A 25,680-nucleotide genomic window follows, 5' to 3' on the forward strand; every position below is an offset into this window, starting at 1 on the left:
CTGCTCCAAGCCTCTCCATAAGCATCGTTGTCACTATAGGTGCCATCAAGAATCCTATGTGCTCGTTCACCCACATCTCTTCAAGTAGGACGTCTTTTCTGCTGAAGAGATGGCTCTCTGATCGAAAAGTGATGTGAAGGGATCTTGCATTCAGTGAAATGCATCTGTCTGTTCAAGGTTAGGCTCTCTTGGAGTGCCTGAGGCCATGACGTTTTTAGGTGTTTTTAATCGTTTAGACGTTTCGTCCACGCGGAGCCAGCGTCTTGGGTCCGCGAATACGCTAATTTTTTAACCGGTCTGACAGGCTCGGCATGCTCCACTGTGTCACCGCACAGACGGAACTGTATACCCGAACGCGTTAGCTGACCCCGCCAGCAATACGCCCGTATGGTGCATGACCGTGATTGACAAGGAATGCACTGGCCGCATGTTCAGGAGAGCCAGGGGCACAATGTGTGCCGTGGCTGCCATCAGCCCCAAAGGGCAGAGGCACAGCCTCCAGGCCAACCTGGCCCTCAACTGAAAATCGGGACGAGCAAGCCCTGAGGGTGGCCCGTCGCAAATGTTGTAATTTAGTTAATAATTATCCTTTCAGATATAAAGCAAGCACCTTGTGCTTGTGTGGGGGCACCTTGAGTTTGGCAGCTCACCTGGAGCAAAAGCAAATGCCGATCCCGTTGTTTTTCCTTTAGTTAATAATTATCCTTTCAGATATAAAGCAAGCACCTTGTGTGGGGGCACCTTGTGTTTGGCAGCTCACCTGGAGCAAAAGCAAATGCCGATCCCGTTGTTTTTCCTTTAGTTAATAATTATCCTTTCAGATATAAAGGCTGATTGTTACAACGGCTTGCCTCTAAACAACAGGCACCTGGCCTTCCTAGCCTTAGCTGGCAAGATGAAGAAACTTTTTCCATCTCCAGCCCATTGTTTTCATATATATATTTTTTGTATATATATATTTATATATATATATATATATATTTTTTTTATTTTTTTTTGTTTGTTTTTTGTTAGGATGGATGTCCATGTCAAACTCAATGTCCAGCAGTTTGTTTTGTGTCTCCAGCAGAGTTTCTAGTGTCTCTATCTTCTCTGGAAGAGGTTGCACATGAACTCTGCAGCCGCACTGAGGCGCTCCAACACAAACACTCTGACATTAAGCTCACTGGAGCACTCCAAACCCTTTCCTTGTTGTGGACGTGTCCCACCATGCAGAATGACACCTAGGTGTGTAGATGGCCCTGCCGTGCAACACACCATATATGGTGCGCTGGTCGTATAACGGGCTATAATGACTGTCCACACCAGTGGTGGAGAAAGTACTCAATGTATCAATCAGCAATGTAGAAATACTATACAAGTAAAAGTCAAACATTTTGAATTTACTTGAGTAAAAGTACAAAAGTATTCAAATGTATAAGACTTGAGGTTCGGGCCGCTGCGCGGCCCTCCCGTCTCACCAGCTGCGTGGGGCCCTAGTAGCCTGGGCAGACGTTCATTGCAGCAGCGGTGTTTGTTTCAACATGCAAACCGAAAGCGAAAGCTCCCCCTGGAAACCCTGTAGCTCCACCCCTCAAAAAACTTGGTGAGACCCAGACACCAACAGCTTGGAGAGGCAGACTCACAAACACGCTGGCGAGACAGATAGACAGCCATGCATGCGCACGACTCTATTGTATATTAGGATGTATACAAATCTTTTGAAAATAGCAGGTCTACAAGCTCAAATTTGTACTTAAGTACAGTATTTGAGTAAATGTACTTGTTTACTTTACACCACTGGTCCACACTTCCCTTAATTTGTTTGCTTTGCCTACAAACAAGCCGTGACAGCAACCCCGAGAGGAGCGACTTAACACCAGCTCTCTGAACTGCACCTCGCAGTGGATTCCAACGGCTGCCAACTTGTAAGTAGTTATCTAAAAAAAAAAAAACGTCCAAAAAGAGTCTGTTCTTGATAATTTCTGCTCAACACTTCTACTCAGAAGACCCACGTCTTAGACTGCCCGGTGGAGATAAAATAATACGCGTAATCACGCACACCTGGGCCTTATATAGGGCCGTGCGTGCCAGTAAGACTGGTGTGTCTTAAAGGGTTAGTACAGATTTTTGGACTTAAAGCTGTAGGAAATACTTGCCATTAATATAGTGGTTGCAAAGGTATTAATTGATTGCCCGAGTCCTGTGGTCAGAGTTCTGGTCCGGTTATGATGAATATTAAGTAGTTCTGGTGATTTGTTGGGGCCACTCATTACAAATTAATTAATAAAAAAAACTAGCGTCATTTTTACTGTTGACCTATTTCTACCATATAGCGCAAGGTTCCCAGTTCGATCCCGGGCTCCCCCAGAGTTAGTGTCAAAGTGTCCTTGAGCGAGACGCTGAACCCCTAATTGCTCCCGATGAGCAGGTTGGTGCCTTGCATGGTTTCCTCCGCCATCAGTGTGTGAATGGGTGAATGTAATGCACAACCTATGTAAAGCTGTAGGAAATACTTGCCATTAATGTAGTGGTTGCAAAGGTATTAATTGGCAGTGGCAGTGGCTCAGGGGTAGAGTGGCCAGTAGAGTAGCTGGATGGGAATTGCAAAGTTCCCAGTTCGATCCCGTATACACATTAGTTTTTATGGGAAAATGAATTGCAACAACTATGCAGTTAGTGAAGAAAGACACTTTCTGACAAACCATAAATCATTTGACCAGATACTTTCTGACAAACCATAAATCATTTGACTAGACCTTTCCAGCAGACATAGAACTGAGACAAAGGAAATCTCAGCCATAATGTATTTATGTACCATACATGGAACTGGATAGAGCTCTCTCATCATTAGTCTACTGTAAGTATTTGTCTCATCAGCAAGAACTGCAAACTGATGGGGAAGAAAGAGAACTTGGATAGACAATTGCAGACAAACCACACGTCATTTGACTAGACATTTCCAGCAGACAGAGAACTGAGACAAATACATAAACTAAGGAACTGAAATTTCAACCATTGCCATGTGAAAATATTAAGTCAAGTGCAATCATCAATATGTTAATCATAAATTATGTTTTTATTATTATTGTTTGATTCATAATTATACATTAAGCTATTGACTTATTTGAATTAGGTGTCTATAATAAAATGAAAAAGCAGTGGCTAAATAGATCCCATGCCCACAATGAAACTGTTGGGGCACAGAGGGGGCCCTTCTGTTCTAACCTTCTTGAATTAGCACTCACGTCACATTATGTGTTTCGTTTGCTTGTAGATCGTTTTTCTTTTTATCCGAATATATATATATATATATATATATATATATATATATATATATATATATATATATATATATATATATATATATATATATATATATATGTATATATATATATATATATTTTTTTTTAAACCCCCCCACCCCCCTTCTAAAATCGGCCATCGAATATCGGTGAAAGTGGCAGTTTTCAAGATGTTTTGGCCATTATCTCTGGAACTGAAGGTCCAATCTGCTTTTCGGGTTATTAGGGTTTTCTAGGGGAGGCAAGATCTCCGAGGCGGCAGACCGAAGTGGTCGGGCAGGGGTGTAAGGCTTGACCAGAGCCTGGAGGTAAGAAGGAATTGCTCAAAAACCCTGGTTTAAGTGTTTTTCAAACTTCTCAAATTTGCGGACAATCTAAGGGCAGAGCTTACTGGTCAAAGTGATAGATGTGTTCCTCATGAGTCAAGGCACATGTGTAAGCAAGTTTCAAGAATGTCGGCCAAATGAGGCATGACTTTTGCCTGTTTAAAGTTTGCATTTAACCAATTGGAGTAAGATTGGTTTCAGTGATATTTATGACCCTCTACATTACTGCAAAGTTTCAAACAAATGTGAGTCTGCATGTATGCGTTAGGGGCAGATGAATAATTGTCATAAAACTGCAATAGTTAAAACCTATCTCCTCCTGGGATTTTTGAGTAATCTGCACGAAACCTTTTACACATGAACTTTGAACCTATGCCAACGAAACGTTGGCGGCGGATTTTCCATAAGTGAAAAAATGAAGCTTTTATGAGCCAATTAATGTTTTTCATATAATTAAAAATGGTGGGAGATCTAAAGGTCAGAGGTCAAAAGTCAGAGTGTGAAAGTTGTTCATCATGATTAGACGCATGTATTTAAGTTTCATGGCTGTAGGTCCAACAGGGTATGAGTTGTACCTGTTCAAAGTTGCCACTTTCAATTGAGTGCTATAGCGCCACCCTTTGACGAATGAGTGTGAGATTCATTTCTTGATAGTTTTCATGACCATCTATCATATAGCCGAGTTTCGTAAAAAACGTATGCACGGTTAAGCCAGAACTGCGAAAAGTGGCAGAAGAAGAAGAAGAAAAGAACTGCTCAATATGGCGGACAATCTAAGGGCGGAGCTTACTGGTCAAAGTGATAGATGTTTTCCTCATGAGTCAAGGCACAAGTGTAAGCAAGATTCACGACTTTCGGCCAAACAAGGGCATGAGTTGTACCTGTTCAAAGTTGGCACTTTCAATTGAGTGCTATAGCGCCACCTTTTGACGAAAGATTGTGAGAATGATTTCTTGATATTTTTTCATGACCATCTACCATATGGCTGAGTTTCGTAAAAAGCGACAGCACGGTTAAGCCAGAACTGCCAAAAACGGCAGAAGAACAGAGAATAATGCCAATATCAAAACGGAGCCTAGCCTGAGCTTGGCCCCGTAATAACAGGACAGCAATATCAGATATCCCAAGTATGCAAGAATAAAGACAGTAAACTTATATAGCATTCAATGTGGGTTAATAATGAATACATTATGTAATCAGTTACTTCAACTTGATTATGCAAGTATAGAGACAGTAAAACTATATATACATTGCGGGTGGTTAATAATGAATATGAATGAGTATTTGATGGGGCTGGAGGTCCGTGGAAGTTTGCAAAATTGTGGAGGGGGTCCTTTGGTCCAAAAAGGATGGGGACCCCTGAGATAGATAATGCCAGTGTATCTGCATATGCTATAAAGATGACTTACAGCGGCCCTGACGGTTAAATCTGTACTCCAATAGGTTGAACACCTGTATATCTGTACCAGAGAATGAACATTGTAAATTAAATGTTCAATAAGCAGGTTCAGAGGGTATACAGATATATATGGTTTGTTTTTGTCTTTATTTTAAAATGTTTTGTTATACATAATTGTTTTGTTTTCTGAGGTTAAATTAGTAATGTCTGTGAGAACCCTGGGGTCTAGTGTGGGTTGTTTTGCAACCACAGGACAGCTATGTCATGGGAAGAGATATATATTATTGTTGTAAGCAAGCAAACAACAGAATACACTAGAAACAAATATCCTAAGAAAAAGTGTGCCTGCAGCTGGCTGGAGACTCAAAATAGTGTCACTACAAAGTACCACCAATCGACTCCAAATAGCCTGACACGTGCTCCTAAGGGACCAGTCGAAATTTAGAAAATGGGGGGCCTGGAGGAAAATAGGGGAGGGTCATGCCTTTCTAATTTTAGTCCGAGGGAGGGCCAGCTAATTTTACTTTGAGTCCAAGGGAGGGTCATACAAATTTGAATTATTAAAATAGGTTTTTATATATATATTTTACAACAGCTTTTCTGAATTCAGGAGAACTGTGAACAACGATACCCCTCCGTTACTTTCTCAGTCGTACTGGTACCATAATAACAATTTATGTAATTCCATTGACCAGATCTGTGGAGTAACTGGAGTTTTTCCTTCCGGTGAGATATTTTATTTTCTGGCCAAAAAGTGTATTTTAGACGTGAGGTTGGCGGCTCTGAGTGTTTACACTAAGTAAAGTAGGCTTTCAACATATTAAAACCGTCTTTGTTTTGGTGAGTAGCGAAAGTGTATTATTATTATATTTTTTTCTAGAGACGAGAGGCTGCGGCCGCTGCGCTGTCGGGGGTGTGCGGGCAACGGCTCTAAAGTATCATAACGCTAACGAGACCTCCTTCTATGGCTGTGGATCAGAGCTACCCACAAATGTCCCTTCATTCAGGGGTGTTCTTTGAATGGAATATAATTAAATAAAAGAGCGATAAAGTCTGTGCAAAAGTGATTAATTTAATTACCAAACATATGCATGATGATAAGATGACACATCGATGTTGTTGACAGCAGTTACTGGAAATTCCACAGAAAGGGGAATTGGAATCTCAAGAAGTGGAAGTGCGGCCTGGTTGAGTCATCATTATTAGGAAATGTGCCCATATAATAGCATGTGTCTGCTAACTCATCAGTTAACATGAGTTTAATATAGAAGGCTGGATGAAGTAAGAGACATTCTCAAAAACACTCAAACACTCAAAACACTCTGCTCACTATATATTTCAGTTAAATAATGACTGTTAATTAATGTCTTGATTAAATGTGTTGCGCGTAGTATCGTGCAATGAATTATATCAAGCCCTTAACAGTCACTATTTAAGAACATGTGTCTATGGACAATTGGTTGAGAAACAGTGTTATAAAGGGTTATAAGTATTTTAGTTCTTCTAACTCTAATCATACAGAGTTATAAGCTGATCATAGTGTATTATAGACCTGGGATGCATATTGTTAGTGTTACCAAAACACTAATCTGAGCCCATATCCCCTCCCAGTGGTCCCCAGTGGTCAGTGAACCCCTGCTCTAGCTGACTCTAATCAAACAGTTTATTAATCTCAGCTGTACGTGATTCTTTTAAAGTGGTTTTGCACTCTGAATGCACACACGCACACGCACACACACACACACACACACACACACACACACACACACACACACACAAACAGGCATGGACTGGCACAGAAAATCGGCCCTGGCATTTGTGATCCTCACCGGTCGCGCGCGCGGGCGCCGAAATCTTTGGCGGTTCTGTCGCGGATTGTGTTAGTTTTTGGTGACTTTAGTTCGGTTTTAGGGTTCGGTTTTAGGGTTAGGATTAGGGTTAGGTTAGGGTTATGTTATTTAATTCTTATTTTTGCCTGATTTTACTTTATTTGTTCTACTTCATATTTTACTTTATTTTTGGCCATATAGGTTTACGGTTTAAATAACATTGCAACAGTAATAATAGTGTGTTCTAAATATATATAAAACAAAACGAAAACGAAATATATAATTGTGGTAGTTATATTTTGTTTGATTATTGCTTGTCAAATATTTTAGCTGGCCTATTTAATCTGATTGTTAATTAGCTCTGCATGGTTGCTGGTTTTGCATCCTGATTAGTTACTAAACCAATTTAAAATAGTAGATATTTTTCGTTTGTAATAATCCATGCTAATTATTATTGAACCATTGTAGATGTTCATATTTCACGAATATACATTGGAAACTATTCTTTACTATAATTGTAATTACTCCATGTATAGGTCACGTCAGTAGGTCCATTTTACCGCGATCTAGTCACAGTCCCAGTTTAATATCACTTGTCTATCAATCAAATCATCTACACATTGCCTATATGCAGTTATTTGTTACACTTAATATACAGCTTCACACTCCACAGAGCGACTACATGAGACCTTTAAACCTACTGTATACATTGGATAATCAAAAGGAAATTAACCACGACATTAACCACAAAGACATTCTTTACTGTACTGTTGGTGGTTGTTTGAAATGGATGAGACTTAAAAAATCAATCCAAATCAACTGTTTTTGGCCGTGCGAAATAGTTAAATGTAGTCTCCTCCAGCTCACTACCAGCCCCCCCCCCTCATCATCGACATCAGCAACAACATTACCGGCTCCATTGTCCACCTCCACAGCAGCCGCATTATTATTATTATCCAGTGCTGACTCCTCCTCCTCTGAGTCTGGGATATTAATGCACTGTCCAGCGCCGGGTTCTGCCAGAATAAGATCCACGACCACATCTTTGGTGGTAGCAGCGGTGCTAGTGCTAGCAGCACTATGGACCGACTCCTCGTCCTCGCAGTTGCTGCCACCGGCGACAACCGCGACATTAACACGCTTGTCAGCAGACTGGGCAAACAGCTTCGTTATTTTTATACATTTCCCCCCATCAGCCTCCAGACATTTTCGTTTTTTATCTCTTACTTTCTCCGCACCACCCTTTTCTTTCTTTTTTTGTTTTCTTTCCATTTTTCACCTGCTGACAGTACAATCCACCTGCTTGCATTCTATCAACATATTCCCGCCCGGCTTTTTTGAAGTGGTTTACGTCAAACGTGGAGCAAACCACTTGAGCGGGGGGGGGAACGTAGTCTCCACCTCCCCTCTACTAAAGACACAATCGCTTCAACCCCCCCCCCCCCATGACAATGTAGTGAATGGACCGGGCCGGCCAATTTCTCTTACAGGGCCGGTGGGCATTTGCCAGAAGTGCCAGACCGTCCAATCCGGGCCTGCACACAAACACACACACACACACACACACACACACACACACACACACACACACACACACACACACACACACACACACACACACACACACACTAATGTTTGTAAACAGGAAACCTGTCTATACTGTACATCCTCCGTGTTGCCACAGAGAGTGAAAAACAGAGAAGGTAGAACACAGTAAAAATCCTCAAAGTTAATTTAACTCTGATTCTGCCACACTGTTGAAACTGAAAGCAGAGCCGTCTGGATACACATGGCTGGGCCAAACCAAAAACCTATGAAAGAGAGGTGTGCATTGACGGGGCGCACCTAACTTAATGTTTTTCAAATACTTAAAACGTACAAATTCCAGTTATTTTTACTGCCTGGGGTCGACGTCAGCAAGGGCATGCGGTCGCAACCCGTTCCTAACGCCTAATGAAATTCAGATCTGAGCCCAGTCTCCTGAGGAGTCGCATCTGAAGCCTTTCCTGGACAGGGGTCTCCAGACGTAAAAACAGATGATGATGATGATGTGTTCCATAATACACAAATATATATTTTTCAATTCTTAATGAAAAATAAAAATAAACAAATCTAGGCTTGGTGGTGCCTATATTATGTGTGCAGTGTGCTTGAGAGATCTGGTGTATATTTTGTAATAGCCTAATTGGACAATATGTCTACAGCTGTAGCCTATTGACTTGTTCTTACCAAAACAATCTGTAAGAATAATGGAGTCAAGCAAAGTGACAGAGCTGAGTTAGAATTGCATTCCTTTCCCTTCTTTTCTTCCTCCCCACTACTTCCCCCACTACTTCCCCTCTACTTCTTCTCCCAAATGTTCCCCAGCTTGTGGCTACTGTGTTAATCATCAGACGCTCATTCCATGCACTCCATGGATTTTTGCGGTCAATTTATTTTCTCAGATAAAACGGTACTTTTACTGAGGTTAAGGTTAGGAATAAGGTTAGGGTTAAGAGGCATACTTTTACTGAGGTAAATGTCCTTTTTTAGGGGTGGGTTAATCCTTTTTTTTTAATCACTTGGGGAGGGTCATAGATTTTTGTTTCCCTTCAGAGGGGGGGTCATGTCATTTTATATCAGGGCAAATACATTTCCTCCAGGGGTACCCCTAGATACATTTTGGTTTGTCCCTAACAGGTTTTTGGGTGGTCCATTTTGGTGGAGTAAAAAAAAAAAAAGCAGCAAAATAATAATTAAAAAATAAACCGAAACCTAAAAAAGGAAAATAAAAAAAAGGGAAAAATGAGCATCTAAAACAATGTTTGAAAAAATTATTATAAAAAAATATATATAAACAATTACTCAAATGGTTTCAAGTGCTTATTGTTTCACCCACTTCTGGTGGTCTGAGGAAAAAACTGAGCATTTATATTTGTTCGCAGACCCCCCCAAAAAAAAGTTAAAAAAAGAAGAAGAGTTTGGAAGAAAAACAATTTTGGACTCGGTAGCATGCTGCCATCTGGAGTTATAGCTGTTTAAAGGCCAGCCAATAGGAAGACAGGGGGGGACCCCTGGGGGTCCCCGGACCCCACTTTGATAACCAGTTGGACGTTTGGCCAATGAGAGGAGAGGAGAGGACCACACAGTGTTAAACAGTGGTAACCTGCACTCTTAACCGGATCTGTAAGTTTCTTGTAGCAGTGTAAGTTTTCCTGCCTCAGAGGGCCAGACCCCTGATGCAGCAAACGTTCGCAGGTGGGACACCCACTCCTCAGGGCCCATAGTATAGCACTGTGTTTCTTCTGTTTGGAATCCATCTAAGAGACATAATATGAAAGAGCCACAGGGACGTCACGGGCTCTCAGAAGGTGGGGGGGATGGACTTTCGGTGGACTATACCCCTTACTTTACACTTTGGCTATTCAAAAATAGCAGATATACAAGCTCATAGCGCGGCACCGAGTGCCGCGCTATGAGCTTGTAGATCTGCTATTTTTGAAAAAGCGTGAAAAACATTTGTAACTGTCAAATGTAAACAAATTCTGTATTTTCAAACGTTTTTTGGGCGGATTTAGTTTTTTCGTGTTTTGGTTACTTTATTTCGGTTTTAGGGTTAGGTTATTTCATTCTTATTTTTGCCTGATTTTACCGATTTATTATCAAAAAATATATATATATTTTTTTTTTTCAAAAAGTGGGGGGTATGAAATCACGGATCTGTGTCGCGTCGTACGCACAGTGAATGGCTGTGACGCCCCTGACACTATACCAGCTAAAGTTAGTCGTTTTCTCACAGACACACAATAAATACCTTGTAGATCAGCTATTTTCACTATTTCAGAAAAAGTTTGTTTCCTGAAAAGTAACGGTTTTGGACATACAATGTTTCCAAACCGACAGTGACAGTATATGTTTATACTTTCCCTGCTGGCCCACTGTGTCTAGATGAAGTGCTTCGGCATGCAATGCTCCTGGAAGACAGTCATCCTGCTGGCCTTGGTCTCCATCGCCACCCGGTACGCGGCCATTCGGATGCTGACCTCCAAGCCCTACGTCTCCTTCAATGCCACGGCCAGGAAGACCCACATCCTGGTCCTGGCCACTGCCCGCAGTGGCTCCTCCTTCATGGGCCAGCTGCTCAACCAGCAACAGGAGGTATGGAGTAGTAGACCAGTGGTTCTCAAACTTTTTCATGTCAAGGACCCCCAAACTCAATGTATTTGGCCGCAGACCCCCATCTGAAAATGTGTTGTGCCAGGGACGAGGGACCCCCCATACAAGATTTGTGTCAAAATGTTTCAAAACAATTCCAAATGTTAAACATTTTTGCAAGATGTTCACGTTGTGAGCTTGTAGATCGGCTATTTTCAAACAGCCTATGTATATCGGGCTCAAGTGGTTAAACTGAAATGAATGCAAAATTAACTCATTTTGCTGGGAACCCCCTGGTACCCCCCCCAAGGACCCCTGGGGGTCCCCGGACCCCACTTTGAGAACCAATGGAGTAGACCACAATGGAAACAACTTTCGGCTTTATTGTGACATTTTCCATTAGGGGGCGTGTCCACAGAGAACGCCTTTTGAGTTGGCAGCCAACACACTGGTGCAATTATTGTGGCCAAAATAATTGCGATTAACCCACACACACACACACACACACACACACACACACACACACACACACACACAATGTGAATGTTCTCTCCCCATCACGGTGAAATAACACGGATTACAAGTCCGTAAATACACAATATTTTCGAGTTGCGTTCGCTTCCAGCGTTCGCGCATCTTACTTATTGTGGCCTCTTATTACTTACGTTATTGTGGCCTCCTGGTGGCGCTATAATAGGCCAAAGTGAAAAGGGTGCCATTTCTTCTTAGGCCTTTCACGGCAATCGGACACTGCATTCATGATTTGAGGCATTTTGTGCCAAAAATGTGTTTTGCTAAATTAGACCTGCTGGTGGCGCTATAACAGGCCAATGTGAAAACGGTGGCATTTCTTCTTCGGCCTAGTGGGAATGCGTGTGTGAAATCGCAAGCTGCGCTCATGATTTGAGGCATTTTTTTTCAAAACGGAACAATCCTGCACATTTTGGAAGACAACCTTAGCCAATCAGGATGGAATATAGAAAATCGGACAGATCCGTGTTGACCACATGACTATAGAGATACTGTATACCGATTTGCGTGATGTTTGGATAAAATATGTAGGAGTAATATCAAAAAATGAGTTTTGCACAAATCGACCTCCTGGTGGCGCTATAACAGGCCGATGTAAAACATTTGGGGCAGAGGATCTGAATTGGCATCCAGGGAGTGTGTGTGCACAGTTTCGCACAACCAGGCTAACGGTGCCGGAGATTAGCTGCTCACAGACGGACGGACGGACGGACGGACGGACGGACGGACGGACAGACAGGGGGTAAAACATACTCTCTCGCCATGCCTTTCGGCCTGGCGGAGACAATTCAAATATCTACAATACATGCTGATGCTTTTAAAGGTGACATATTGCTGTGGATTGTGTGTCATAAAATAAAAGTATCTATTGTATTGTGTAGGTCTTCTACCTGTACGAGCCTCTCTACCACGTCCAGACCACCCTGATCCCCAGCCTGTCCCACAGCTCCACCTCGGCCGACCGCCGCGTGATGCTGGGCGCCAGCCGCGACCTGCTGCGGAGCCTGTACGACTGCGACCTCTACTTCCTGGAGAGCTACATCAAGCCGGCGCCGGCCAACCACATCACGGAAAAGCTGTTCTGCCGCGGCGCCAGCCGGGCGCTGTGCCAGCAGCCTGTGTGCGACGCCTTTGGCCCCGCTGACGTCAACGTGGAGGAGGGCGACTGCGTCAAGAAGTGCGCCGCGCTCAACATGACCCTGGCGACCGAGGCATGCCGCGACAAGAGGTGCATAATTTTTTTTAATGTATTTATTGATCTGTCACCCCCTCCTTGCCCCCCCCCCCCCCCCACCCTCTTCTTCTTTACTTTCTCTAAAGGCAGGGGTCTTCAACAGGGAGTCCGGGACCCCAAGCACTCGCGTGTCTAAGTGGTCAGCCTGACCGATTTTGAGACTTTGAAGTGGATTATCTTTGCTCATGAAGCTCTCAAAAGAATCCCCTTCCATGGTTTTTCTTAAATATTCGATTCAAATCATCTGTTTTGAGCTTATCTTATCTGATCTGAGCTTTTAGGTCGGCTTTTTTCGGAGGTTTGGTGTAGAGGGAAAAAAGAGCTGACCAAGTACCGAGCCACAGGCCAGTTTACAGAGTATTGATGGTTTAAGTGGTTAAATGTCTGAAAACACACATTGAGCATGAATCCAATATGTAGTGGGAGGTCCCTGCTTCATGGAAATAACAAAAACGATGGAGCTTTGCACACAACAAAATGTCACCCTCTTGTTTACACCTGTAAACCTGTGATGTGACAATAAAGTTGATTCTTCTGATTCTCATTCCGAGGCACGTGGCGATCAAGATAGTGCGGGTGCCGGAGATTGGGGACCTGCTCTCTCTGGTGGAGGACCCCCGGCTCAACCTCAAGGTCATCCAGCTGGTCAGGGACCCCCGCGGGATCCTCTCGTCACGGATCGAGACATTCAGGGACAGGTACCGCCTGTGGAGCATCTGGCAGGCCACTGGCCGCCGGCCCGACAACCTGGACCTCAGCCAGCTGACGATGGTCTGCCACGACTTCCTCAGCTCCGTGTCCACCGGCCTCGGTCAGCCGCCCTGGCTCAAAGGGAAGTACATGCTGGTTCGCTACGAGGACCTGGCACAAAACCCTCTCCTCAAATCCAGGGAGATCTACGACTACCTGGGGCTGCCCATGGACAAGGACGTGGAGGACTGGATACAGGCGAGCACCAGGGGCAGCAGCAAGCCGTCGGCCAAACACAAGTTCGGCACGGTGAGGGACTCGGCGACCACGGCGGAGAGCTGGCGGTTGAAACTGTCCTACGACATGGTGGAGCACACACAGGTGGTGTGTCAGAAGGTGCTCCACCAGCTGGGGTACAAAACTGTGAGGTCGGCGGAGGAACTGAAAAACATGTCCCTCTCGCTTGTCCAGGACAAAACTTTTGTACCTTTTTTGTAAACAAAGATAGTTCTGGGAAAAATACTATTTTTGATATATTCATAAATGTTGCCTTATTTGCTTAGTTCAGTTATTGTTTCTGGATTTTTTTTGTTCTGTTTGTTTCTTCAAATTTGCACTAAACTAAAGATCCTTGAATGCACCATATGGGAATAACGGATGATTCTCATTTTGTTCTAGAAATAGCACACTTTTAAGTACAAATGAGCACAGAAAAAAAGAAAAACATCTGATTGAAGGATTTGTTTTAAACATCTCCACAAATAGAGCCAAGACAAGGCACTGTCTCCATTTTATGATCATTCATTCAAAGATGTTGCTGGTGTGTTCAGGCAGACAGAGAATGAGTTTGTTTTTATAGAAACTGTGATTACAATGGACCCTACTGTGCAATAAATGCAATTGGTACAATGTAAGTTGAGGAGGGAAGACCACACCAGATAACAATTTCCTCCCCCATGTAACCACTTCCAATCCGGCCGACATCAACTCCTCCCAAGCTCTGCTTGCGGTGGCGTTGATAACAACTCCTCCCTTATCTCCTCCTACCAAACTAATCAAGGGTTGTATTTATACCACGCCGTGCCCGCTCTCATTCATGCTCAGTGTTTCTTGCAAGAAGCACACGCATACACTGCATGAAAAGAGGCATTAATGGGCAACTTTGGGCAATTGCAGTTGCTCAGTAAACCCGCAGTTTGCTGGTGTTTTTGTACGTCATTGGAAATGTACAGTTGAAAATGTTTACAGTGAAATTTGTCTATATACATTTGGAAATCAGTGATTTACCGTTCCTCTGCCAGACAAAGACCCAGCAGGAGACTGGCCATTTCCTTTGACATTCAAATTCACTCTTTGTTTAAAGAGGGGGTCTCTCTATCCCTCTCCCTCTCCCTCTCTCCATTGCCAAAGCAAAAATGGAACAAAACAAAAATATAAATTTCAATATTTTTGTTAAGGGCTTAAAAAAGGGCTTAATTTGTTAATCTCTTTTTTTTATATAATCTAAGTGAATAAGAACATTTCCCATATCTGTTCACCGGATAGGTGACAGACTTAATGGGCGGTGTGTGTGTGTGTGTGTGTGTGTGTGTGTGTGTGTGTGTGTGTGTGTGTGTGTGTGTGTGTGTGTGTGTGTGTGTGTGTGTGTGTGTGTGTGTGTGTGTCTGCGTGTGTCTGTCTGTGTCTCTCTCTATACAGTTCCATGTATGGTACACAAATACATGTGGCTGAGATTTCAGTTCCTTTTTCTCAGTTCTCTGGAAATGTCTAGTCAGATGATGTAAGGTTTGTCAGAATGAAAGTGTCTTTCCAAGTTCCCTTTCTTCACTTACTGCAGGGTTCATTTGGTGAGAAAGTCTCAGACGGTCTGAGACTTTCTCACCAACATGGAATACTTGTTCACCTTAACGGAAACCACAACTCTTGAAACTAACAAATGGGGCAGTGTGAATGAACACAGGATTGAGCCTAGCAGCATATCAATGGTACACGTGTGTTACCTGATTATTAAGATACTACTATTTTTCAACCACATCTAATAAGTAGGGCTTTCAAAGTTAACTTGATTAATCGCAATTAACTCACCGCTATGTTAATCGCGATAAATTATTTTAATCGCGATTAATCGCATATTTATTGGTAGTTTAGGACACAGTTCTCTATGTCTGTGAGCATGCTCCTTTCCAGTACCTTTACTGTTGTTACCCCGCACCCACAAGTCATTAGACACAATTACATTATTTCTTCAGCTACTTTCAATAGGGAACTAAATGCTACTAGTATATTGGAATGTAACAGGGAGGCTACAATCCTGTGCTAAATTTATGTTTGTTTTATTTTGTAGAATCCTGTATAAGGTCCATTATTTTGTGTTAATGTATAAAATCTGCTGCAGCCTATGTTTATGATAATGCAGTGCCAGTTTCTTTTGGCTTTTTAAAGTATTTCTAATAATAAATTAACATACTTTTGCATAGCAAATATATTTTCCACTCCCATGTTGATAGGGGTATAAAATACTTATATACCTAAGATACATTGTGAACAGATGAAAAAATACTTCTTTGCGATTAATCGCGCAATTAGCTATGACAAAGCATGCGATTAATCGTGATAACATTTTAATCGTTTGACAGCACTACTAATGAGACAAGACATCAGTTGAATGAGTTTGGGAACAGACGTCATGAGACAAAATACATAGTATACACATTATACACATTATATTTGATGGGAAAATGAATTGCAACAACTATACAGTAAGTGAAGAAAGGGAACATGGAAAGACACTTTCATTTTGACAAACCATCCATCGTGTGACTAGACCTTTCCAGCAGACAGAGAACTGAGAAAAAGGAACTGAAATCTCAGCCATATGTACCATACATGGAACTGGATAGAGTTCTCTCATCATTATTCTACTGTATGCCGCAACTTTTAGTTTATTTCAGTCAAGTTTGTGGTAACATTACAGTAATAGGTAAACCCCTCATCCCCCTCGGGCCCCCGACCACGCCTTTCACACTAAGGCGCTCCTTCCCCTCATCCCAACAACCCTCTAACCTTTATCTTCCTTCCACAGTGGCACCACACACCTAACCAATTCCTTCCACAGTGGCACCATACACATAATCAAATGCATTTCCCTGTTTCCATTCCATTCATAATTCCATTTCAATAAATACAACCCAATCGATTCTCTGTTTGATGGTGTGGTCTTTGCTAGTGAAATAGTGAATGTCGCAGATGGACCTTTACCACTGTGGTATTTCTGTCCTCCTGAGAACAGAGGAGATGTGTCTGACAGCTACATCGTCGCAGTCGGGGGGTGGAAAATGTCCAAAACTGTTTTCGGGAAAAAAGCTCTTGATACCTTTCATTGGTTCAAAATGTATAAAAGTCACACAGACCTAAAACCAACAAAAACTAAAAAACACAATAATTACCTTATTAGATCAATTGGTTTCATTTTACGCTCAATTAAATTATTGTTAAACATCTGCATTACACATCACACACACACACACACACACACACACACACACACACACACACACACACACACACACACACACACACACACACACACACACACACACACACACAAGCAGACAGACACACACACACACACACACACACGAGCAGACACGTGCACACACACACACACACACACTCAACACACAGAAACACGCACCCACACATTCAACTGCACACAAGGTGCTTGTTGTTTGTTGTGTCTTATGTTTGATTACTATGTTTAACTTACTACTTGTTTATTATTTTAGGTGAGAACCTTATATAAGCCTTCTGTGTTTATTTAACACATTCCCTGCCATTGACCGAGATCTCCATCATTTCAAATCCACCCGTTGACTGCCATTGACGGAGATCTCCGTCTTTACATGTATTTATGTTTGTTGAAAATTCCACAAGAGGGCCCTCTAACGCAACTTAGGAATGATCCTAGCTAGCCTGGCGTAGCCAGACTACAGTATATCACTGTGTGGATATGAGTCTGGTGCTTCCATGAGGACGTTTTTTTTCCCAAGGGGCGGGATCAAAACAATGGCCCTTGACACAATTGGTTAGAACTACAACCAACTACCAATTACAGTCTCCCATATTCGTATACTGGGCCCTGATTGGTCCCCCACGTCTTCTGGAGCAGGAAATGGATTCTCTATGGAGCGGTGCTCGCAGAGTGCACATTTTTTTGGCACTCGCAGATCCTGCTCCTTCTTTTTGAGTTTTAGAAATCAGACCCCCCCCCCCATCCTCCAGACATGCTTTGTTTACGTGCACGTGCACATCACGGCTCCCGTGGCTCTGCAAAGATCGTCAATATAAGGTAAAAAACCCTGGCAGAAGCTACATAATGAATTAATTAATAGGCCTACCTGGCAGGGAATGTGTTGTTGAATAATGTTACCTTTGTACAGTTTTTTTATTGTGCAAATAAATGAATCAAATTTTAAAAAAAGTTTTGGGTCTAAGAGGCTATATCTCATCAAATGGTGCATTTGAGCCCCAGACGGCTCAAATGCAGAATAAATAATGGACCTTGATATGAAAAGGGTTGAAAATAGATGATTATCTTTGTATTTATTATCATGGTGCAAACCAGGCTGTCTCACTACCCACCTCTATGGCAGCAGTAGGTAGGCCTACCCACCTTTATGGCAGCAGTAGGTAGGCCTACCCACCTCTATGGCAGCAGTAGGTAGGCCTACCCGCCTTTATGGCAGCAGTAGGTAGGCCTACCCACCTCTATGGCAGCAGTAGGTAGGCCTACCCACCTTTATGGCAGCAGTAGGTAGGCCTACCCACCTCTATGGCAGCAGTAGGTAGGCCTACCCACCTTTATGGCAGCAGTAGGTAGGCCTACCCACCTCTATGGCAGCAGTAGGTAGGCCTACCCACCTCTATGGCAGCAGTAGGTAGGCCTACCCACCTCTATGGCCACAGTAGGTAGACCTACCCACCTCTATGGCAGCAGTAGGTAGGTCTACCCACCTCTATGGCAGCAGTAGGTAGGCCTACCCACCTCTATGGCAGCAGTAGGTAGGCCTACCCACCTCTATGGCAGCAGTAGGTAGGCCTACCCACCTCTATGGCCGCAGTATGTAGGCCTACCCACCTCTATGGCAGCAGTAGGTAGGCCTACCCACCTCTATGGCAGCAGTAGGTAGGCCTACCCACCTCTATGGCCGCAGTAGGTAGGCCTACCCACCTCTATGGCAGCAGTAGGTAGGCCTACATACCTCTGTGGCAGCAGTAGGTAGGCCTACAGCACCTGTTGGCTGTTGAAAGGATGAGAGCCTAGTTTCTGTGTTCTGCCCAGTGCTCTGTACAGCTGCTGTCACGTCATCTTACAAACTCCCTCCATGTTGTTTTCAGTTCCACCAGCAGATGGCGGCATATACCTGTTTTATTATTACATGAAGGTACAAGAATGGTTATTTTTAGTGGCTGGACAGACAGACAGACAGACAGACAGACAGACAGACAGACTATGTCTGTCTGTCTGTCATAAAGATAGATAGATAGATAGATAGATAGATAGATAGATAGATAGATAGATAGATAGATAGACACTAAAATAGTAATAGTAAAAATACTAAAAACAAAAACCCACACAAACACTTTCACGTACACTAGTAGTATTTGGAACTAAAAAGTGTTTACACTAGTTTAGTTTGGAACATAATTTACCCTTGGCTGCTACTTTCAAAAGCAGCAGTTTATGTCATGAGTTTCAGCCACTCTGTAAATTCTGTCATAATCCCAGGCTCTTCCGGTTATGTAAAATAAGCCTGGCTGCCACAATAAAACCTGTTTACTACTAAATCCCATCTCTGCTTTAGTATTTAAGACCTAGTGGCACACAGACACCATTGGGGAGACACTGGTGAACTGTGTTTAATACTGCATCAATTTGAGAGTGGTTCAGTACCATCTTTCAAATAAGTCAGTAGGTAGGTACAGGGTTCAGGAAATTTGAGGTCTCCCCCCAGGAAACTAGTGAAAATAGCAGATCTATATGATCGCAACGTGTCGCATCGGCTATTTTCACGACTTTTTAAACGTTATTTAAAACGTGTTTTATTGATCTAATCTCTTTGATTCCTTTTGTTTTAATTCATGAAATTCCTTTGAACATTTTTTTATTTCTTTATTTTAATGTGTTTGTTGTTGAAAAGGAAATTGAAAATGTTTGGGGAAAGAAATTCAACGAAAACAGGGGATATTTACTCACGACCCATACAGTACATGCATGGGACCCAAATACATTAATTTGGGGGTCCTTGACAAAAGTTTGAGAACCAGTGTCTGCAGGCCCGGTCCTAGCCCCATTTGCACCCTATAGGCAAGCTTTCTCTGACGCTTTTTCCAAGCTTTCCATCAAAATGTATTACTTTTAATGTTTAACAAAAGATAGGGCGCGCCGGCCCTGGCTGGTGTCTGCATGTATGCCATGTACCGTCTATGGAGGAGCAGGAGGCCTCTCCACTATTAAGATCACCATAACTCGCTGAATTCTCAACTAATCAAAAAAGGTTAAGAAAGGAAAGACGTGCACATCCACATCTGTTGGGCAGACGCAAAAAAAAAAAAAAAAAAGCAAAACAATACAGAATGCTCTTCCATCAGTGTGCGAGTGTTTTTTATTTTCATTGTGTACAAATGTTAGACATATATTTATGTAATGATATACAGGATACATGTTTAAATATTTTATTTTTTTATACAACTCCTAGGAGGGGTCCACGCGCAGCCCCCTTACTTATTAATTTTCTAGTCTGGATATTTGGCATCCATAACACCTCTAAAATAAAGATTTTGATGATCCCAAGAAAACCCCCCAAAAAAGTGTTTTTTTGCAAATGTGTTTTATTACCCCTATGAGACCTGTGGGATTGCTGGCAGGAACGCCGGCGAGACTTTTATTTTATTTTAGAGACTGTAGCACACTCAAAATGTTAGCCCCGCCCCCTTCCTTGTCGGGGAGAGGGCTAAAAAATACCTGATGATTCACAGTTAGCAGTGTGGGGGGGGGGGGGGGGGGGGGGTGCACACAAGAGCCAGAGTAGTGTTAGCATCACAATCATTTTTTACCTTTTATACTTTGGCTATTCAAAAATAGCAGATCTACAAGCTCATAGCGCGGCAGAGTGCCGCGCTATGAGCTTGTAGATATGCTATTTTTTTTTAATCGTGAACATTTTGTGCAAACCTTTGAATATATTTTAAAGGGAACATTTGTAACTCACATCTTTGCTTCTGGGGGGTCCTTGGAACAAAATATTTTGAGATGGGGGTCCGTGGCCAAATACCTATCATTTTGGGGGTCCTTCACATGAAAAAGTTTGAGAAGCACTGTTCTAAGGAGCCCTGCTCGTGTGGTGCGGTGGTAAATAGCCGCCCGCCACCACAGAATCTGGGGGTTCAAATCCACCATGTTCAATTTCACAAGTTTTCAGATGTATTAAAAGAATAGCAGATCTACAAGCTCACAATGCATCACAACGCACTGTGAGCTTGTAGATCGGCTATTTTCAAATGGACGAAATGTATATAGAGCTGAAGTGGTTAATATATGTTTTGTATTGATAATCAAAATCTACAAAGTAACTAGTAACTAAAGCTTTCATATAATTGTAGTGGAGTAAAAGTACAATAGTTTCCTTTGAGATGTAGTGGAGTAGAAGTAAAAGTACTGAAAATTGGAAATACTCCAGTAAAGTAAAAAACACCTTACAAGTACAGTACTTGAGTATTGCGCTTAGTTACTGTACACCACTGCTCCTTACTATTTATAAGCTCTGCTTCCAAACCGTCTGCGGCTCTGTCTGTCTGAGTGACGAGAACGCTGGCGTTGTTCCCTTTGTTCTCTGAGGGACTCCAGTTTCTCAGCATTGGGATTAGAGGACAGGAGAGCATGGAAAATAAGTTACCGGGGGTCACACAGGACATCGATCATCGCAGCTTCCATGGTCATGAGAGTAGCAAAGGCTTTGAAAGTGGGGAAACCTAGCCTAGCCTGGTTATCAGACTGAAGCAGCGTGGAGCTTCAGTCTGAAATTGGCTGCAGTGTCGGCGATTACAAGGGGGAGGGGATTCGAATTTCCCTAAACCAATCACAAGAGATCCACGGCTCCGCCTACATCTGACGTCATCGCACAGCTTGTTTTAGCAGATATTCGCTGATTGGCTTGTCGTTAGACCCACCCCCACCTGCGACTCTCATTGGACGGTACTTTTTGTATCGAAGATAATAAAAATGCTATATTTCTTTGTAAAATGTATAAAGTTGATTATATTGATTTCAGAATTAATGATAGTTGAAATTACACATACACCTAACCAATCATTATCATAAAATATTGGTTGATAACTCACTATCTTTGATTTTTGAAAAAAATAACTGGTGTTTCGGTTGTTACTGCACTATTTCGGTAGTGACTGTATTGTTACGGTAGTGACCATAGTATTTTGTTTACAAGGCTGTGCCATAGTCACTTAACTCTTTTTGCTAAACATTCATTGTTGACATAACACATACACCTAACCAATCAGTATCATAAAATATTGGTTGATAACTCACTATCTTTGATTTTTGACAACATAACTGGTGTTTCGGTAGTGACTGTATTGTTACGGTAGTGACCATAGTATTTTGTTTACAAGGCGGTGCCATAGTCACTTAACTCTTTTAGCTAAATATTCACTCATAACAATGTTATGAGTGAATATGTTTGCTTTATGTTAGAAATATAATGAAAAATGATCAATAAAATATAGTAATTCATTATTGAAGCAATAACAATAGGTCTCATCTTCCATATACATTTATTTGGAAGGACAAACAATATTTGCAATTAATATTGAAATTAAGTATTTTGTAACTGAAACACTTGACTAAAACATTTACAAGTCACTTGAGCATGCATCAATATTTTCACAGATTTGGCTTTTCGAACAATGCTTTAGACACTGCTGGGCTTCTTTGGACATGCCTCTGAGTGACTTTCTCAGGTGGATGGATTAAGATAATGACCGTGTCCCTGGTGCACAGTACCATATATTGTCCTCCATTCGCAGCTGTAAAAGAAGCGTGGATGGATTGTGGATAGTACAAATAAGTTGATGAATGCTCAGTGTACCTTTGTTAGTGGGCAGCTCTTTTGGAAGGATGGCGCTTTCTGCATATCTGTTCCTCTTCCACGTAGATGAGCTTGACTTTAAGAGGTAGGAGTGTGTTGTAAAGGGCTTTAGCTGTGGGCTTGTCGGACTCGTACCCCTAGCTACTTGTGATTCTGCAGTTAGCTTCATGGTGGCTCCAACTCTATAAGCAGGCCCTTTTCTGTGACCAGCTTCCAGGTACCTAACTTCAATTTACAGCAGTGAATCCCATCTGGAAGGTTCTTTCCTTGATATTGAACGGTCGGCCCATCACTGATGAAGACGCTTTTGGGTGTTTGGATTGTTGTCCTTCAGGAACTAAATCATTGGTTGAAGTTGAACACAAATGGCAGGATGGTCCTGTTTCATGGAAGGCGATAGGATATTGTGAGTGTACCATATGTCGTGTACACAGACACACACATGTGGTGTACACAGACAACACTTCTAGCCCACATCTCTGTATCACAGCTTTTGTGACACTGATCTCCTCTACTTCTCATAGTAGAGAAGATCGAAAGCTCATGCATTCCTTTTTCATAGTCCTCTGTCTTCATGAGTCACAGGTACCACCATGTTACTCCAGTCCCTGATGCACTTGTGGTGTGTTGGAGTGACTTCCTACATGAGACGTTAGCCTGTGTGTCACAGCGTAGGTCTTCTGCAACTTTGCTAAAGCTCTTCAAGTTAATAACTACTGTCTGATCACCTTCGGTGCTAGGTCGTGTGGAAGCCCAACAAAACTTCTCCATCTCCTTTGCCTGTCTCCCTCTGCCCCACTTTTTACATTTTGTTTTGGCATTTAGGTGTTTTATCTCTCCCTGCAAAACCACATGATGAAATAGAATGTACATGTTACAATTATGTACATGTTTGAAAAACTTTAATAATGTCTCAAAAGCATGAACATCCAATTTTGTCACTACCGAAACAATGATGTCACTACCGAAACTTGAGCATAATGTTTCGGTAGTGACTGTTTTGGTAGTGACAATTTTAGCTAGTTTTTAGCTTAACTCAACAATGCTAGGCAAGACATGGCTTGCAAACACAGCTTTGAGCAGTTGTACAGGGATAAAAAACATCACATTTGAAGTAAAACCCAAAAGGAGTTTATAATTGCAGAAATGATGACAATCCTTAAAAATACACACTGATTTTCAGACTTTGGAAGACATTTACTTCTGACTGAAGTAAACTAGCTACTCACCAGGTGGCCATGATGAACAGGAAGTCTATGTAATTTCTTGGTGAAAAGTGTGGGAGTGTGGCTAAAACCAGGCTCCACCTATGGACTAAAACTCGTTGTGTTTCGGTAGTGACATGAAAACATGGGACAGCTTTTTTTATATAATGTTTTTTAATTTAAATAAAATCCACAAAATCAATCTTAATATTTCAACTTCCCTTTAAGATAAATATAAAGGATGTATTTAAAAACAAAATGTAATAAATTGACAAAAATCATTTAGATATTGTTTTCATGAATTGAAATTTAGGAGTTAGGGGTTGGGACAGCCACCTCCCAATATGAAGTAACATATAAAGTATATTTTTTTATATATTACATCTCAATTAATGTATTGTGATTAAATAGATCATACGATGATATTAGTACACATGTAAGGTCTGACTACTTAAAATAATGTTTTCATTGTGGGACTGCAATTTCAAACAATTCGGTAGAATGGTCCATATAGCACATCATTTATTTATTTATTATTGGTACCAGTCATTTCCAGTCATTTCTTTATAATTAAGTTATTTATATGTCATGTGCAATTTATTTTACAAAGCCTAAAAGGTAATTAAGATGTTTATGTTCTGATGTTCAATGCCAAAAACACCACAATTATTTGTATGTCAATTAATCGTCAACTAAAATGTCATGATCGTGACAGCCCTAAGTGCCCAGTCGTGAGTTTTGTTTCTTTTGAAATAAGCTTTGGTCCTCCTCACAATCGTTTAGATTAGAATTCCCTACAGATTTTTTTAGGCCAACTAGCAAGCCTTTCTCTAGATGCTGTTTGAATGACAGAAGGCTGACTGTAACGTTCATTCAATCTGCTCCAAGCCTCTCCATAAGCATCGTTGTCACTCCTATAGGTGCCATCAAGAATCCTATGTGCTCGTTCACCCACATCTCTTCAAGTAGGACGTCTTTTCTGCTGAAGAGATGGCTCTCTGATCGAAAAGTGATGTGAAGGGATCTTTCCATTTAGTGAAATGCATTGGTCTGTTCAAGGTTATAAATGCTTTCTTGAAATGCCTGAGTGAGGGAAGCGATCTAAAGGTTTGCAGACCACACTTTCTCTCTTCCCTCCTTCAATCACGCTTGTTGAACACTGTTTTCGCAATGTTTTCTAAGTGTGTATGAGTGTGTTAATTAACTTTCAACAGCCTCATCGTCTTGTGTTATCCATTCACACCAAACGATAGCATTTTGCACTCAACACGTGCTAAGGAAGAGTTGTTAGTTTCTCTCTTCCTTGCTGCCTGCTGCAGAGAGGCTCAAGCTGAACCTCATTGAAAATCAGCACCCAATTCTCTGCAGCTGGTGCGTTTTGACGTTCAATAAGAAATGTGTATAAATACAATTCACAAAATGTTTCTGTTTCCCCTTTTTCGCACTTTACAGCATCACTGTATTATATTAGATTTATTAGATATTATATTGATATTACAGCTATTTTATTTTTATTAGATATTTGATGTTGTTACCTGACAATTAGTTGACTTGGTGAAAAAGCCTGCATATATCGGTTGATATCGGTATTCGGAAATTAGGAGTTGGACAATATTGCATTATCGGATATCGGTAAAACAAGTAAATATCGAACATCAGTAGTTTCCATCCATCTGTTCCTGCCCTTCGTGTCTTCCTCTGTGACTCCTGCCACCTGCATTGTCCTATCTCTCACCGCATCCATAAACCTCCTCTTTGGCCTTCCTCTTCCTCCTCTTGCCTGGCAGCTCCATCTTCAGCATCCTTCCCCTAACGGACCCCTCAACCCTCCTCTTCTTCTTCTGTCGTGTATCATCCTCGAATGTCCAACTCAGTATCGTGTAG

General features: G+C 41.9%; 2 protein-coding genes across 3 annotated transcripts in view; one reads left to right on the forward strand and one right to left on the reverse strand.

The window, feature by feature from the left end:
* The window catches only part of LOC308089679 (uncharacterized protein), a 496,849-nt gene that overhangs the window by 372,033 nt on the left and 99,136 nt on the right, over window positions 1-25,680 (reverse strand). The gene's annotated exons all lie outside the window — the stretch shown is intronic.
* LOC308091107 (carbohydrate sulfotransferase 1-like) lies at window positions 1,715-14,227 on the forward strand. Of its 2 annotated transcripts, none has more exons than XM_080436451.1 (4): window positions 1,715-1,911; window positions 10,772-10,975; window positions 12,385-12,731; window positions 13,289-14,227. In XM_080436451.1, exons 2-4 carry the CDS (start codon window positions 10,781-10,783, stop codon window positions 13,923-13,925), a joined length of 1,179 nt encoding a protein of 392 aa, XP_080292577.1. In that variant the 5' UTR covers window positions 1,715-1,911; window positions 10,772-10,780; the 3' UTR covers window positions 13,926-14,227. The 2 variants fall into 2 exon arrangements, with proteins under 2 accessions (XP_080292577.1, XP_080292576.1); XM_080436450.1 differs by having other exon boundaries at window positions 1,715-1,907; window positions 10,766-10,975.

Source organism: Gymnoscopelus braueri (assembly GCF_963280865.1).
Source record: "Gymnoscopelus braueri genome assembly, chromosome: 1".
Classification (NCBI taxonomy): domain Eukaryota; kingdom Metazoa; phylum Chordata; class Actinopteri; order Myctophiformes; family Myctophidae; genus Gymnoscopelus; species Gymnoscopelus braueri.

Excerpts from the sequence above, each read along its gene's own strand:
- LOC308091107 (XM_080436450.1), top strand. The coding sequence starts at position 10,766 with ATGAAGTGCTTCGGCATGCAATGCTCCTGGAAGACAGTCATCCTGCTG. Across the intron at positions 10,976-12,384 it reads TGCTCAACCAGCAACAGGAG|GTCTTCTACCTGTACGAGCC; the intron begins GTATGGAGTAGT and ends TGTATTGTGTAG. Across the intron at positions 12,732-13,288 it reads GAGGCATGCCGCGACAAGAG|GCACGTGGCGATCAAGATAG; the intron begins GTGCATAATTTT and ends TCTCATTCCGAG.